At 44.9% G+C, this 16,217-nt stretch overlaps 1 protein-coding gene across 10 annotated transcripts in view; it reads right to left on the minus strand.

Moving 5' to 3' along the window:
• Positions 1–806: 806 nt before the first annotated feature.
• The window catches only part of LOC140727548 (anion exchange protein 2-like), a 251,153-nt gene continuing 235,742 nt past the window's right edge, over positions 807–16,217 (minus strand). For all 10 annotated transcript variants that reach the window (XM_073045039.1, XM_073045022.1, XM_073045078.1 and 7 more), the window contains 6 exons: positions 15,916–16,005; positions 13,982–14,148; positions 12,438–12,691; positions 7,600–7,769; positions 7,319–7,492; positions 807–6,185 (listed from right to left, as the gene is read on the minus strand). In XM_073045039.1, the coding sequence (XP_072901140.1) occupies positions 6,105–6,185; positions 7,319–7,492; positions 7,600–7,769; positions 12,438–12,691; positions 13,982–14,148; positions 15,916–16,005 (936 nt within the window). In that variant the 3' untranslated portion in view covers positions 807–6,104. The remainder of the gene's footprint in view (positions 6,186–7,318; positions 7,493–7,599; positions 7,770–12,437; positions 12,692–13,981; positions 14,149–15,915; positions 16,006–16,217) is intronic.

Below are 16,217 nucleotides of genomic sequence, written 5' to 3' on the forward strand. Positions count from 1 at the left end.
GGCAGGTTGTATATTCTGCAGTCACAATGCCTATCATGGGCTATTTTCTCCAAGGTTTCAGGGCGTGTTGAATGTCAGTGTAACACACACAAAATGCTGGAGGAACTCAGCAGGCCAGGCAGCATCAATGGAAAAGATTAAGCAGTTGACGTTTCAGGCCAAGAACCTTAATAAGAACTGTGAAGGGTCTCGGCCTGAAACATTGACTGTTTACTCTTTTCCATAGATGCCTCCTGGCCTGCTGAATTCCCCCAGCATTTTGTGTGCATTACTTTCATTTACAGTATCTGTAGATTTTCTCTTGTTGGATGTCATCTGAGTTTCCCTCATCCAGTTAAGATGAGGGTATTTTGTCCCAGCCCTGATTCAAGCTTTATAATTGGGGAGCCACTCCCCACGGGATCCTCAGCCTTCAACCTGCAGTTGTAACTGAGAATCCTTCTTTAGCCCTTTACCTCTTTCACCTATCACCTCCCAGGATTGACCCTCCCCCTCCAAAACCACTTTCTTATTCTGGCTTCTGACCCCTTCCTCTCCTGTCTTAAGGTTTCAGTCGGAAATATCAGCTGTGTTTCTCTCTAGAGATGCTGCCTGACCTATGTTCCTCTAGCATTGTGTGTGTGTGTTGCTCAGTTGAGTTTCCAGTTTCTAATTGACGGTGTCCTCAGCAAGTAGAGCTTGTGATCCCCCCTCTGTACTTAGTGGACATGTACATTACTAACAGCAGTGAAATGTGATTCAACTGGCAACCATGTTTTTTCTCCAAATCATTTTACGTTAACAGGCAGAAACATCTCAGAGGAATATTGATTTCACAAATGATTTATTAATTACACAGCATCTGAATTTTCCCCAAAGAATATTGATTACAATTCTGAGACAGCCACAATCTACCCTGACAGGACGTTAAGGACACTGCCTTTTTCGTGTAAATTCGGGCCAATTGTCACTGTCATTGTGTCTATAGTTTCTTGCAGCTTCACAACCGACCAGCTGTCCTCCAAATATTGCCCCATGAGATCTTCTCAGTTCAGCCAGGGTATCTGTGCGGCGCTCCATCATAAGTGCGCTTACAGTGTGACGCTCCCTCAGTACTCTTCCTCCCACTTTGCAGCCCTCCTTCAGTACTGCCTCTTCTATAGTTTGATGCCCCTCAATACCTCCCCTCCCAATGTGACGCTCCCTCATTACAGCTCATTTTTTCATAGTTTGGGATCTTTCTATGGATATGTTGGATTAATGAGAAGCGCTGGGTGGGGTGGGAATGGGGGAAAGAAATACCTCACACAGGCGGCAGGGAGTAGATGTCACTAATAGCCAAAGGGTGGCTCCTGAGAGAAGACTTTAAGACCAGGGATCAATAATAAAATCAGCGTTATTGCAGCAAAAACGTTTCACCACCAGCTGGCAGCAGGCACATGAGGTGATCACAAAGTCTTATTTACAAGCTTGCAATTTTATGATGCTTTTAACACAGAAAAAAAGTCTCAGGGCACTTCACAGAAGTGTAGAAATCCAAAAGAGAAACTTGGTCAAAGGTAGACTTCAGGGAGTGTGCTACAGGAGAGCAGCGATGCGATGAGGGCAGTGACAGGATACTGCCTGCTGGAGAGTGGAAATCAGACACCAGGTGCGGCTCCACCGAAAACCAAACTTCACCCTCAGCTGGTTCACTAGCCAGCAGAGGACAGGAAGCAGATCGTAGGAGAGAGTAACCCTGGAGGGACGCTAACTCTAACAACAGTCCTATCTGGAGATTCTGACTTTGCTGCACTTCGTGATGATTAAAGCTGGGGAGAGGAATCACCTACATGGCCCTAGAAACCCTGGCCCCAATCATGGATGGAGGAGAGGAAAGCCCTTCCCAACTGTGGGCATCACACCTCTACCTGAGGAGACTGCATAGACCAAGTTATTGAAAAGAGCTCAGTGGGTTGAAACCCATCATGGGTTTTGATCTGAAACGTCGCCAGTTCTCTCCCCCGCCACACACACAAACCCCCAAATAAAGCTCAACCCATTGAGCTCCTGCAGCAGATCGTTTTTTGTTTTGGATCCTAGCATCTGTAATCTCGGGTCTCACTTATTTTTGGCAACCTCTGTTGTCCACCACTTCAGCCAGGAAAGAGAATTCCTATTATCCCTAGCTTCTCAATTTCCAATTCTCATCACTCCCAGGCGGCACTCTTTCCAAATTTGTCTAAAAAGAGGAAACCTTCTTTCTACACCACTTATTCCTTGGTATATTCTCCTTAAGCTTAAGCTCTGTGGTTTAGGGGTAATTTCAACCCCAACTCTGTAGTACAAGTATTCGAGGCCAACTACAGATTAAACTAGAGTGGAGAGTTAACATTTCAGGTTGAACAGCTTCAGGATGAAACAAAATCTAGAAAAGACCCTCTCTCCCCAGATGTTACCTCATCTGCTGCGTGGTCCAGCATTTTCTGTTTTTATTTCAGTTTGACAGGATCTACAGATTTTAAATCTCATAGACTTGCCTCCCAAACATAAATCGACATTGTGATAATCATGTTGCCTTAGCTGTGATCAGTGAAAAATATTGCAACCTGCACTAATACCAACCTGCAACAGTCCCCAGCAGTGTTGTACTCATAACACCATAGAGCAGCACCTGGTCATTGTATCTGCTCTGCCATTCAATCATAGCATACATTTTTTAACCCCATTCTCCCTATAACCTTTATCTCCTTTACATAGAACAGTCCAGGCACTTCGGCCCACAATGTTGTGTTAACCTTTTAATGTACTCTAAGATAAATCGAATGCTTCTTTCTGAAAAGGGCCCCTATTTTTCTTTCATCTTTGTGCCTATCCAGGAGTCTCTTAAAAGTCCCTAATGAATCTGCCTCTACTACCACACAACAGGCAGTGCGTTCCATGAATTCACCACTCACTCTGTCAAAAACTTCCCTCTGTCATCTCCCCTATAACTTTCCTTGATTTAGCCATTCCAGCCTGGGAAAAAGGCACTGGCTATCTACTCTATCAGTGTTTCTGATCTTAAACACCTCTATCAAATCATCTCTCAGTCTCCTTTGGTTCCAAAGAGAAAAAGCCTTAGCTTGCTCAAATTTTCCTTATAAGACAAGCTCACTAATCAAGGAGGCAGCCTGGTAAATCTCCTCTGTAGCCCATATAAAGCTTCCACATCCTTTCTATAATGAGATAACCAGATTTGAACATAATATTCTAAGTGTGGTCTAACCAGAATTTTAAAGAGTTCCAAAATTACCTCACAGTTCTTGAACTTAATCCCCTGACTAATGAAGGGCAATCAAGAACCTATTGATCTCTGCCTTAAATACATCCAATGTCTTGGCCTCCATCACAATCTGGCAACAAATTCCACAGATACACGAGCTTCTGGATGAAGAGATTCCTCCTCATTTCAGTTCTGAAATGATGTCCTTTTATTCTGAGACTATGGCCTTTACCCCAGAGTTATACAGAGACATTGGTACTGTGCTCTGGTGCTATTTAGTGACAGACCCGTCCCCACCAGTACTGTACTCAGTATTATACAGTGACAGACACTCCCATCAGCACTGTACCCTGGTGTTATTTTCATTAATGAAATACTTATTACTTCTACTACAAATTGATTTTTATACAGGCCATTCAAAGTGAACACCTACAGTACAAATATACAGGATAACAAAAAAAAGGTCGCCTAGATTTTAACTAGAAATCTAAAGTAATTGACACTAGTTTGTATAAATACAAAATTTAATAACCTGTTGAAGCTAAAGGCCAGTGTGGACAGGTTGGTGACGGGCAAATACTGTAGGGTCCACAGTAGGGAAGATGGATACAGCAGTTGGTTTTGATTGAGGTTGGCCCAGTGTTTGCTACCCTCCTCACTGGGGGCACTTGGAACTAGTGCTTGTCTGGTCATACCAGCATAGCCACCTGCCACTGGAAAGGCAGCAATGGGTTCTACCCACTGAACCGGTCAGCAATTGACCAACTGGCATCAAGAACTCCCATGGGAACAACTGGCATTGTGATTCACCACTGGAAACTCCACTGGACTGTTGACATGCGGACTGGCCACACAATGAACACTGGGGAAGGAACACATCACCATTTATTGTGCATCACTCAACAGTACAGCACAATGTTTAGAGGGTGAAAGGCTTGCATATGAAATCAATTGGACAGTGGGATCTTTGGTCCTGATCAGTGTATTTCAAAAGCAAACTGTTGGCTAAATATTTTTGGTTGTAAGATTATGTTTGCACCTTTTGCTTTATCTGTGGAGCCGAGGCTCAATAGTTACACTAACATTTAAAAGACATTTGGACAGGTAAATGGATAGGAAAGGTTTAAAGGGATATGGGCCAAATGCAGGCAAAGGAGACTAGCTTAGATCGACATCTTGGTCAGCTTGGACCAGTTGGGCTGAAGGGCTTGCTTCTGTGCTGTGTAACTCTGACTAGGCTTGGCTCCTGCAGTGGCATCTCTGGACTTGAAGTGACAAACAAATTAGTAGGGCAGAAACTCCCCATGTCTCCCCCATTCATGACCCACTCACCTCACAAATCAAATGGACCTTCGGCAACATTCAAAGCCAGTAGCAGTGACCAGGGTCTGATCTCACCACCCACTTCAGCTGGTGAAGTTCTCAGCTCTGGGGAGTTTCCACACATGTGAAACTCTGCTGAATTATGCCAAACAACCAGTTACAACTGCAAATCAGACCCATTTCTATCCAAACCTTTCTCCAAGGGAGGAGATAAACTTCATGGGCTGGATGGGCTTGGCACTAACCCTGTGATCAAAATCCGCAGACAAAAATTATAGCTCTGAGTCCTGGAGATCAGGACGAGCAGTTTCATGTCTGGACAACCCACTGCCCATCTCAGGACCGAATTCCAAACAGAATATTGACATCACAGCAGGACCCAGGACAGCCTCAGGGCTGGAAGTGTAGAGGCAGAAAAACACACACAAAACGCTGGTGGAACTTAGTAAATCAGGAAGCAACCACAGAGTCAACATTTCTGGCTGAGACCCTTCATCAAGACCTGATGAAGGATCTTGGCCTGAAACATTGACTATTTATTCCCCTCCATAGATGCTGCCTGACCTGAGATTTTCCAGCATTTTGTTTGTGTTGCTCAAGATTTCCAGCATTGTGTATAGAGGCAGAATAATGTTCACATCAAGACCGGCAGTTCAGCACTAGGGGCTTGGAAATTCAATCAAATTGGATCACCTACAAAGTTGCAGCCGACTAGGAAAAGCGTTTGGTCAGAGGGTAAGGTGGTGATGGTGGGGCTGTGTGTGTGGGGGAAGGGGGTTGCAGAGAGGAAGGCCAAGAGCTAAATTTTCACAATCCAATGGCAGCTCAATGGTTTCACATGGGGGGGGGAGGGGTAGAGTGGAGGGTATGGGAAGGGTAAACAGGGGTGCTGTGGTTCAGTTAAGGGGTGGCATTGTTGAGCAGCACCAGCACTTCTCTCTGGGATTAACAACTGAAGCAATCTCATGGCTGAAGTGAATGTCCTAGATCAGACCAGCAGCTTCTTCTCCTGCAGCCTCTCATTAAGGAATGACGTTACAGAGCTGTCGTTTCCGCATGTCAGGAACATTCACAAAGTTCTGAAACACCAGCTTGGCTTTTCTCTTTCCTGATGTTGAAACAAAGGAATACTTAAATGCATGGATGGTTCCTGAATTCAGGTTGCGGTAGCATGGAGCTTGGTCCCAACCTGCCTCAGTCCCAAGGTGACGAATAGCTCCGAGAGCTGGACGTAATTTGGCCGAGGTGGACTTTGGTGACAGCAATAGATCACACATGGTCCTTGGTGACACATACTGATACTAACAGATGTTGATACTGAGTGTTGGTGACTGATGACTGTGCTGATGGTGAGGACAGGTGCTGATGGTGACAGGTGATGGTAACATATTCGTGATGAGTGTCATCAGTGACAGGTGTAGTTGACATGCTGTAGTGTGTTGGTGGTGACAGGGATTGATGGTGATGGGTGTTGGTGACAGGTGTGCTGACAGGTGTTGACTAGCTCCTCCATCCTTATCCAGCATCACAAGAGGATTTTACAGCTGGTTCCATGGCCTCACACAGGCATTGAGAGCTCATCATATTCATCCAATCCCTCCTTCTCATCAAAGGTGGGCTGTGCATCATCTGCATCCAGCTGTGGGAAGAGAAGACGGTGATCAGAGAGAAGGATGGGCACAGGTTATCACACATGTCCCTGACAGCTGCTACAGGGCACAGACCTGAGTGGATGAGACAGATAAGAGGCAGCTGTTCAACACCAGGACCAACCCAAGATAACAGAACATGGTCTGGGGCCAGTCCCTCACAGTGACAACATCAATCTGGAAGACAGAGTGCGCTCTCAGTTACTCCTCTTTCCTGTGAACTGTCCTTCTGACCCATAGCCCCCATCTCTGCCACTTCCATTCCCAATAAAGTTGTATTTATTACTTTTCCTCTCAACCATCCTATCTGAGGGTATTTGAATAGGAGAAGCTCATGGAGCTATTAGTGACAATAACCTCGCCAGCTGCCCACCACTCATACCCATTTCCCTCCCCTCCTGAGCCAATGTTAATGCTGCTCCCAGCCCTGGACCTGTAAGACCATCTTGCATCTCTTTGGGAGATGACAAACAAAGGCTGCTCGTGGGGGTGTACCAAAGAATACAGGCAGGGCGAACAGGTAGGAGCAATTCTCCTTGGCCAAGGGGATAAAATCTGAGGGCCGTTAATTGATTGAAGAATAATAGTGAGCTGAAAGGGATAGACCAGGATGATCCCATTCCCTCCCCCACCTGCCCCCCCCACTCAAGCAAGAACAGCTGAATAATCAAAGTCTGATGGATGGTAGAAGGAAGGCGAGCTGAGGTGGGATTAATCAGAACTGCTATGCCATTTGTCCTTGCCAACAAATGAAAGTATCAAACCTCGATTTCATTTCCAGCTCTTCAGCGACACAATGCAGTTTTTAGGGCTGGTTCCCACACATGCTGACACCCTACTCTACTCCCAAAGACAACCCTCCATTCCACTCCATCTGTTACTTCTCTGTCCAACCCTGCATCCTATCACTGTCCTCTTGTAACCTGAAAAAATTTTCTACACCAGGGGTTCCCAACCATGGTTCATAGTCCCCTTGGTTAATGGTAGGGATCCATGGCATAATAAAAGTTGGGAACCCCTGTCCTACATTATCCACAACACCACAAACCTTCATCTTACCTGCAACTTTGCTAACCCACCTTTCCACTTCCTGATCCAAGTAATCTATAAACAGCACACTTACACATTTCATCTCTCGATCCGTGAAAATCCTGGTGAGTGCAAAGACCTTCAGAGGAACTGTCAGGATGAGCACAAAAGGAAAGGCAAGTGAGGCCACAGTGGACATGACAGCCCAGAGAATGGCCAGGCAGAAGATCTGGATGATAGTGAACAAGTGCATCCGCAGAGTCTTCACCTGGGTAGGAGAAACAGCCCATTAAATACCAGCCATCCTGCTTGACAGAAACCAAACAACCTGCCAGCCTTGCACTCCACACAGTTCGACCCCTGAACCCAACTTACCTTCCGCACATAAACATGATCTGGATGGTGCTTCGAAGGCATGAGCAACAACTGGATGCGTTCATACAGTTCAATACCATTCAGTGAAGTAACACCCATGTACAGAAAGATTCCAAACAGCACAGCCAGTGGGATCTTCCGTAGGAGGTCACCAATTACAATCGAAAGGCCTGGAAAACAGAAGAGCATAGCATTCATACACAAACAAACAAACAGGTAAACAGGCAGAATGAAAGGAAGAGGAGAGCATCTGTTTAAGATGAGAGGGGAAAGATTTAAAGAGGACCCGAGTGGCAATTTTTTCCACACAGTAGGAAGTAGGTATATGGAACAAGGAAGTGGTAGAGGCAGGTACAATTACAAGATTAAAAGACATTTAGACTTGGATGTTGCCTGGACTTGGGGGGGCCTGAGTTAAGAGGAGACGTTGTGTACTCTAGGACTTTATTTTCCAGAGCACAACAGATTGAGGGGCGATTTGACAGAGGTATGTAAGATCATGAAGGTCATAAACAAGGTGAAAGTACACAGTCTTCTTCCCAGGGAAGGCATGCTAATTACAAGAGAGCATAATTTTAAGATCAAAGGTGAGAGACTAAATGGGACATCAGGGGCAACTTCTTCATGCAAAAGGTGCTGTGTAATTGGAATGAGCTGACAAGCTCATCCTTAAGGTACAGGCACACCCCAGGGATGCAATCTTAGCTCAGTGTTCAACCCCCTCTACACTCATGACTATGTGGCTAGGCACAGTTCAAACGCCATCTATAAATATGCCAGTTATATCAATATTGTTGGCAAAACCTCAGATGGCTACAAGTAGTACAGGAGCAAAATAAATCAGCTGGTTGAGTGGTGTTGCAACAACAACAATCTGGCACTCAATGTTAGCAAGGCGAAGGAACTGATTGTGGACTTCAGGACGGAGAAGTCGAGAGAACACACACTAACCTCATCGAGGGGACAGTAGTGGAAAGAGTGAACAGCTTCAAGTTGCTTGGTGTCAATATCTCAGAAGATCCCTAGAGCCCAACTTTTTAATGCAATCATGAAGAAGCAATGCCTGTGGCTATAGTTCATTAGGAGTTCAAGGAGATATGAAATGTCACCAAAGACTCTAGCAAATTTCTACGGATGTAGGGTAGACAGCATTCTGACTGGTTGCATCATTGCATGGCCTGGACTCTCCAACAAATACAATTGTAAGATGCTACAGAGAGTTGTAGACAGCCAGCTCGATCACAGGCACAAGCCTCCACACTGCTGAGGACATCTTCAAGAGGCAGTGCCTCAAGAAGGTGGCATCCATCATTAAGGATCCTCACTATTGTACATGGCCTATCAGCAGCATCAACAAAGCTTTATCAAGAGGTATTTCTCGCAGGTCAGCGGCGATTATTTAAAAAGGGAGTTTTGAGGGCATTTGTCCATTGTACAAATCAGCGGCGTCAACAGAGCACTGCGAACTAAACAGAAGTACAGAAGGGATAAGCAGAGCGGCCATTGTCAGGAGTAGGCCAGTGGCAAGAGTAGAAGCAACAGGCTTTGGGTCAAAGGAGGCGTCGGCTCTGTGTAAAGTGTCTGTTAAGGTTTCCTTTTTGTTTTTTTCCCCTCTTACTGTACCATTTAAATAGCTGTGGTGTGTTCTTCATGCCAGATAATGGAGTCTTGGGAGACTGAGAGTCTCCCAGGGAACTAAATCTGCGTGAAGTGCATCTGGCTCAGCTCCCTGAAGACCGCGTTAGGAATCTGGAGCAGCAACTGGATGACCTTCGGCTTGTACGGGAGAATGAGGATATAATCAAAGTTACAGAGAAGTAGTCACCCTGAAGTTGCTGGAGGTGAGTAGCTGGGCGATCGTCAGGAGTAAATGGAAATAGGCAGTTAGAGCAGAGCACCCCTGTGGTATTCCCCCCAAAAACAAGTATACCACTTTGGATACTTTTGTGGGGGATGACCTCCCAGGAGAATGCCATGGCAACTGGGCACGAGCATGGCTCGGTGGTGCAATAGGGAAAGAGAGAGAAGAAGGGAGCAGTAGTGATAAGGGACTCGATAGTGAGGGGAACAGAGAGGAGATTCTGTGGATGTGAACGGGATACCTGGATGGTATGTCGCCTCCCAGGTGCCAGGAATTAAGAAGGATGGGGGGGGGGGGGGGGGGTCTCTTTGAAACCTTTTGAATGTTGAAAGGCCTAGTCAGTGTAGATATGGAAAGTATGTTTCCAATGGTGGGAAATGTATGATAATGCATTTTGGTAAAGGGAATAATAGTGTGGACTATTATCTAAATGGGGAGAAAATTCAAATATCTCAGGTGCAGAGGGACTTGGGAGTCCTTGTGCAAGACTCCAGAAGGTTAATTTACAGGTTGAGTTTGTGGTAAAGTAAGCAAATGTTGGCATTTATTTCAAGGGGGATAGAATATAAAATCAAGGATATAATACAGAAGCTTTATCAGTCACTAGTCTGGCTGCACTTGGAGTAAGGTCAACAGTTTTGGGTCCCATATCTCAGAAAGGATGTGTTGTCATTGGAGAGAGTCCAGAGGAGGTTCACGAAGATGATTCTGGGAATGAAGGGGTATCATATGAGAAGCGTTTGGCAGCTTTGGGCCTGTACTCAGTGGAATTTAGAAGAATGCATAGGGATCTCATTGAAACCTACCAAATGTTGAAAGGACTAGATAAGATGGATGTGGAGAGGACATTTCCTCTGTTGGGGGTATCCAGAGCTAGCAGCCTGAAAATTAGAACAGAAGTAAGGAGGAAATTTTTTAACCAAAGATAGGTAGATCTGTGGAATGCTCTGCCACAGACTACAGTGGAAGCTAAGTCTGTGGGTATATTCAAAGTTGATAGATTTCTGATTGGTCATCTCATTGAGGGATATGGAGAAAGGGCAGGTGTGTGGCGTTGAATGGGATCAGTCGTGATGAAATGGTGGAGCAGACTTAATGGGCTGAATAGACTGATTCTGCTTCTGTGTCTTATGGTCTTCCCAATTCACCCAATGGTGATCTGGTCAAGATGATGGCTTATCTGCTAAGGAAGAGCTCTATTTCACTGAAACAAAATGCTTCTTCACTTAAATCCTATAGCAATAAAGATAATTTAATTGCTTGCAGTACCTGTGTGAAGTTCAGCCATCTCCTCCTTTTCATCTCTCACATTTAATGTGTATGACCTCATCTGTCATGTCCTTGCCTATCCGTCTGCAAGTTGATCAGGAAAACCTGCCACCCAGCTTTGTCACATTAACAAATTTATGTATATTACCTAATTCCCTCATCCAAATCATTAATACAGGATGTGATTAGCTGTGGTTCCAGCAGCAGTTCTTGCAGTAACCCAACCTGATAATAACACGTTTATTCCTTTTCTTCATTCTATGTCCATTAACTAATCCTTGCCTGGGTGGGTTAGTATGTTTGCAGATAATACTAAGATTGGTGGTGTTGTGGAAAGACTGGTAAAGGATACTGTAGGATACCTATAGACCATTTGCAGATATGGGCAGAGAATTTGCAGGTGGAATTTAATCCAGCCAAGTGTAAAATGTTGCACTTTGGGAGATTAAATGTATAGAAAAAGATACTACTAGTGGTAAGACCCTTAACAGTGTTAATGTACAGATGAGTCCAGGGGTCTAAGACCATATTTCTCTGGAAGTGGCTGTACAAGTTGATAGGGTGATAAAGAAGGTATATGGCATGTTTGCCTTTAGTAGTCAAGGTAAAGATCAAGAGTCGGGAAGTTATGTTCCAGCCTTAAAAACTCTGGTTAATCTGAATCTGGAGTATTGCATTCATTTCTGCAGAGAATGCAGAAGAGGTTTACCAGGATGCTACTTGGATTAGAGGGCATGTGCTATAAGGAGACATTGGACAAACTTGGGTTGTTTTCTCTGGAGTGGTGAAGGCTGAGGGAGATGTGATAGAAGCTTGAAATGTCTAAATCTAGAGGGTATGTACTTAAAGTGAGAGAGGAAAGTTCAAAGGTGAGTAAGGCAAGACTTTTTTTTTCACACACTGGAAGACACTGTCAGGGCCAGAGGCAAATATGACAGAGACATTTAACAGGCTGTTAGATAGGAACATGAATGTGCAGAAGGGACTAATTTATTTAGGCATTTGATTAGTTCATCACAACTTGGTGTCACAGCCTCAGATTAGAAGGACATCTTTTTAGAACAGAGACGAGGAGGAATTTCTTTAGCCAGAGGGTGGTGAATCAGCAGAATTGATTGTCAGAGATGGCTTGTAATTTTCCATTCCACAAGTTACAGCCTCAAGTATGATCTCCATTTCATTGGTCCACATGGACTCTGCCCATTTTTGTCTGGTTATTCCTTCCTTATTCATATTCCTCAGCACTGATGTCAGAAACATGTATGAACAAACAAAAGATTCTAATAAGAGAGAAGTAAAGGAGAGGGAAGAAAGGACTGAAGGAAATAGAGGGAGAAAGTAAGAGGGGGAGGGGAGGAGGAGGAATGCAAGGCAAGAATAGCTGCATTTATAAAGATCCCTTGAAGGGCAGATTCAAAGGAGAAGTGGATTGAAAGAAAAAATGAGTTGTGGGGAAGAGAGGGAGAGTAGGATTGTTTATTGAACTTCAATGCACTAGCACACAAATGATGGGCTGAAGGGCCTCCTGTGCTGTATGAAGTTGAAGGGTTACAGATCTGATTCCCGATCCTTCCACACTGAGGGTATTTTGTTTATGTTGGTGATGGAAAAACAGACAATTAGATGAGGGAACTGGTGAAGGAACTACTGTAGTGTGACAAGGGAGCTGCTGTAGTGTTGGGACCAGTGAGGGAGAGTGACCACTTACCCACCAGGACAGCCACTACCAGCCCCGTCACCCTCTGTTCCTTGACCTCTTCAATTTTGGGCTTGTCACCTGGTGCCACAGATTTGCTCATCACGGTGAGTGCGTTGACGTGGGTGACTGTTCTGACAGTGGCTGCAGCGAGCCAGGGCAATCCGAACAAAGCTGCTACCCCTCCCGATGCGACGATGATCAGAAGGTCCAGGTGGAATCCCGTTCCTTTGGTTAACATCCTCTCCTTCTTGCTGATGATTAGTCTGCAGGAGACAATCTACCTGGTCACTGGAACAAACTCACCACTGACAATTTCTGAACCTTCCCATCGAACCACCATGGAAAACCACCCAACCTCCAGTTCGCCAGCAATCCAGGACTACCTCAGCAAAGCACAGGTGCCAGCCTCCCCTCCATGGACTCCATCCATGCCTCAGTAAAGCTGCCGGTACAATCTAAGACCCCATCCTGGATATTCCCATCCACCCTGGATATTCTCTCTTCTCCCCCTTCCATCAAGCAAAAAATACAAAAGCCTGAAAGCAGGTACCACCAGGTACCACCAGGCAGCCTCTTTCCCACTGTTGTAGGACATCTGAATGGACCTCTCATTCACTAATAGATAAGAGTAATGGAAAAACTACAACATGGAAACAGGGACTTTCGCTCATCTAGTCCATGCCATTTAAACTGGGACCATAGCCATCCATACCCTATCAATGTACCTATCCAAGCTTCCCTTAAACATTGAAATCAAGCTCACATGCACCACTTCTGCTGGCAGTTAGTTCCACACTCTCACGACTCTCTGAGTGAAGAAGTTTCCCACCATAAAATGTTAATCTTTCAATCTACTTTGTGGCTGCCATTGCACTTTACCATTTATCTGCACTGTATACTTTCTCTCTAACACCATATTTTGCATTCTGGTTTCCTTTGTACAACCTCAATGTACTTATACTGTATATGGAATGATTTGTCTAGATGGCATGCAATCAAAAGCTTTCATTGTTTTCTTGGTACATGTGACAATAATAAACCAACTCCATCAGGGCCTCTCTATCCTGCCGGGTAAATTTCAAACTGGAAACTACTGGCTACGCACACACTGATTGAGTGACTGACTGGACAGTCCAGCTGTGACCATCAAACAGTGATCATCTCCTACACCAAATTCTATCCTGCTTAAATATGCAACTGAACCCAATGGAGAGGTGTGATCTCCACTTTCAGTTTGTTCTTTGATTGCTGGCTGTTATTGTCCAACCCAAGTTGGCCTTGAACCAAATGTTAGGATGATGACTGAAGCTTCAGAGCTCCCCAAGGCACCATTGACCAATGTGGTCAGCTTTGGGCTCAGAGGAGAACGATGGTCAGAACATCCACAGGAGACCCCAAATCACATCACATAATCCCCACACACTCCCTGAACTCATGTGGATGGGATAAGGGACCTCTTTCCTCTTTCTATTATCTTGAGCCCACATCCATCCAGTGACTGCAGCCCAGAAAATCCTATTTTGTCTCAGCACTCTCTACCACAAGGGACTCACGTAGTGATCATGGTCTCCATGAAGATGAGGATGAAAACTAGGATAGCAGGAATCACGCTGGCAAACATCATCCAGATGGGGAAATCACCATTCTTCCCCAGAGGATTAATAAACCAACCACGTTTCGCTGGAGAAGTGACAGACAGACCAGTGGGAACACTCAGTTTCTGAAGGAAAGAGACAAAAGAGACAGAGTTAAATAGCAGCTCAACAGTCAGAAGTGACAACCTGATTACGACCATCAGAACAAAAAGGCCAAATGTAGCTGGACTCAGGGTAAAGCTGTACATATATCCTGCACACACAAGGCTGTATCAGCATGAGTAAGTTAGGAACAGTAAAGGAGTGAATGATTGTGTTCCGGGTGCTGGATCCCTCGGAAGGACAGGCTGCATGTGACCCAAGGATGCAGCTTCAGCTTCTTTTGCATATTAATTTCTCAAGGTCTTAGTGTTATTAGCCAGACTAGTATTTCTTACCCATCTCTAAATACCCCAGAGTAATGGCCATCTATAGGTGCATTGGCCTTCATCAATCATGGGATTGAGTTTAAGAGCCGAGAGGTAATGTTGCAGCTATATAGGACCCTGGTCAGACCCCACTTAAGAGTACTGTGCTCAATTCTGGTCGCCTCGCTATAGAAAGGACGTGGAAACCATAGAAAGGGTGCAAAGGAGATTTACAAGGATGTTGCCTGGATTGGGGAGCATGCATAATGAGAATAGGTTGAGTGAACTCGGCCTTTTCTCCTTGGAGTGATGGAGGATGAGAGGTGACTTGATAGAGGTGTACAAGATAATGAGCGGCATTGATCATGTGGACAGTCAGAGGCTTTTCCCCAGGGTTGAAATGGCTAGCACAAGAGAGCATAGTTTTAAGGTGCTTGGAAGTAGGTACAGAGGAGATGTCAGGGATAAGTTTTTTTTAATGCAGAGAATGATGAGTGCGTGGAATGGGCTGCCGGCAGCAGTGGTGGAGGCGGAAACGATAGGGTCTTTTAAGAGACTCCTGGATAGGTACATGAAGCTTAGAAAAATAGAGGGCCTAGGTAGGTAAAGCCGAGGTAGTTCTAAGGTAGGGACATGTTCAACACAGCTTTGTGGGCCGAAAGGCCTGTATTGTGCTGTATGTTTTATATGTTCTATAACTTGTTCATTTATCTCAGAGGGCAATTAATAGGGTTGGGTCCAGAGTCACATACTGGTCAGATGTGTAAGAACAGCAGATTCCCCCTACCTGATTGACTTCTATGACAATCAATAAATTATGCCATCATCAAGCTTTTTTTCAAAATTCTAGATTATTAACTGAACTTAGATTAAAGAGGAGATTGTGCTGTTGAGGGTGCAGAAGGGATTCACCAAGATATTGCCTCAGTTCTGAGGCAAGACTGAAGAGACCGGGTTTGTTTTTCCTTTGTGCAGAGGAGGCTGAGGGGGGACTTGATAAAGCTATATCAAAGAATAACTGGCATAGGTAGATAATAAAACTTTTCCTCGGGCTGAGGTATTTAAAACTGGAGGGTGTAGGTTTATGAGAAGGGGTAAGAGAGGGGATATGAGGGAGAGCTTTTTCCACACACAGAGGGCCTAGAATTTTGAACGGACTGCTTGAAAGGATGGCAAAAGCAAAGACTCTTAAGTATTGAGAATGATCAAAGCATGGAAGGCTATACACTACATGGTGAATGGGATTAGTAAAGATAGGTACTTGTAGGTCAACATGGTCATGGTGGGCCAAAGGGCCTGTTCTGTGGTGTATGAGTCTGTGACATTGACTCCATCAACCACCTTCTGGCACACCTAGATCCCTTGACAGAATTTTGCATCATCGTTATTCTGAAGGGAGTTGGGTGAATGTGGGGGAGCTGATGCCGACAACTGTGGAAATAAACAGTAACACAGCAAGGGTAATACATCCAGTTGTTCTCTCACCTGGGTATAGGTCTCCTGGATGGAGTAGTCAACCAGGACCATGATGAGGATTGCTATAGGAACACCAAAATCCCCAATTATGCGTCGTACCTGCAACAAAGTTGATCACCTTTAGATATTTGTTAACACAGTCCCATACAGCTCAGAAATTAGCCTACCCTTCATGGACTCATCTACACCATGCAGCCTTGGTGCAGCCAGTATAGTCAAAAGACCTCAACCAAGCTAGACATTCTCTCTTCTCCCCTTTCCCATTGGGCAGAAGATATGCACTGCCAGGCTCAAGGACAGTTTTTATCTCA

Source organism: Hemitrygon akajei, chromosome 1 (genome assembly GCF_048418815.1).
Source record: "Hemitrygon akajei chromosome 1, sHemAka1.3, whole genome shotgun sequence".
Lineage (NCBI taxonomy): Eukaryota > Metazoa > Chordata > Chondrichthyes > Myliobatiformes > Dasyatidae > Hemitrygon > Hemitrygon akajei.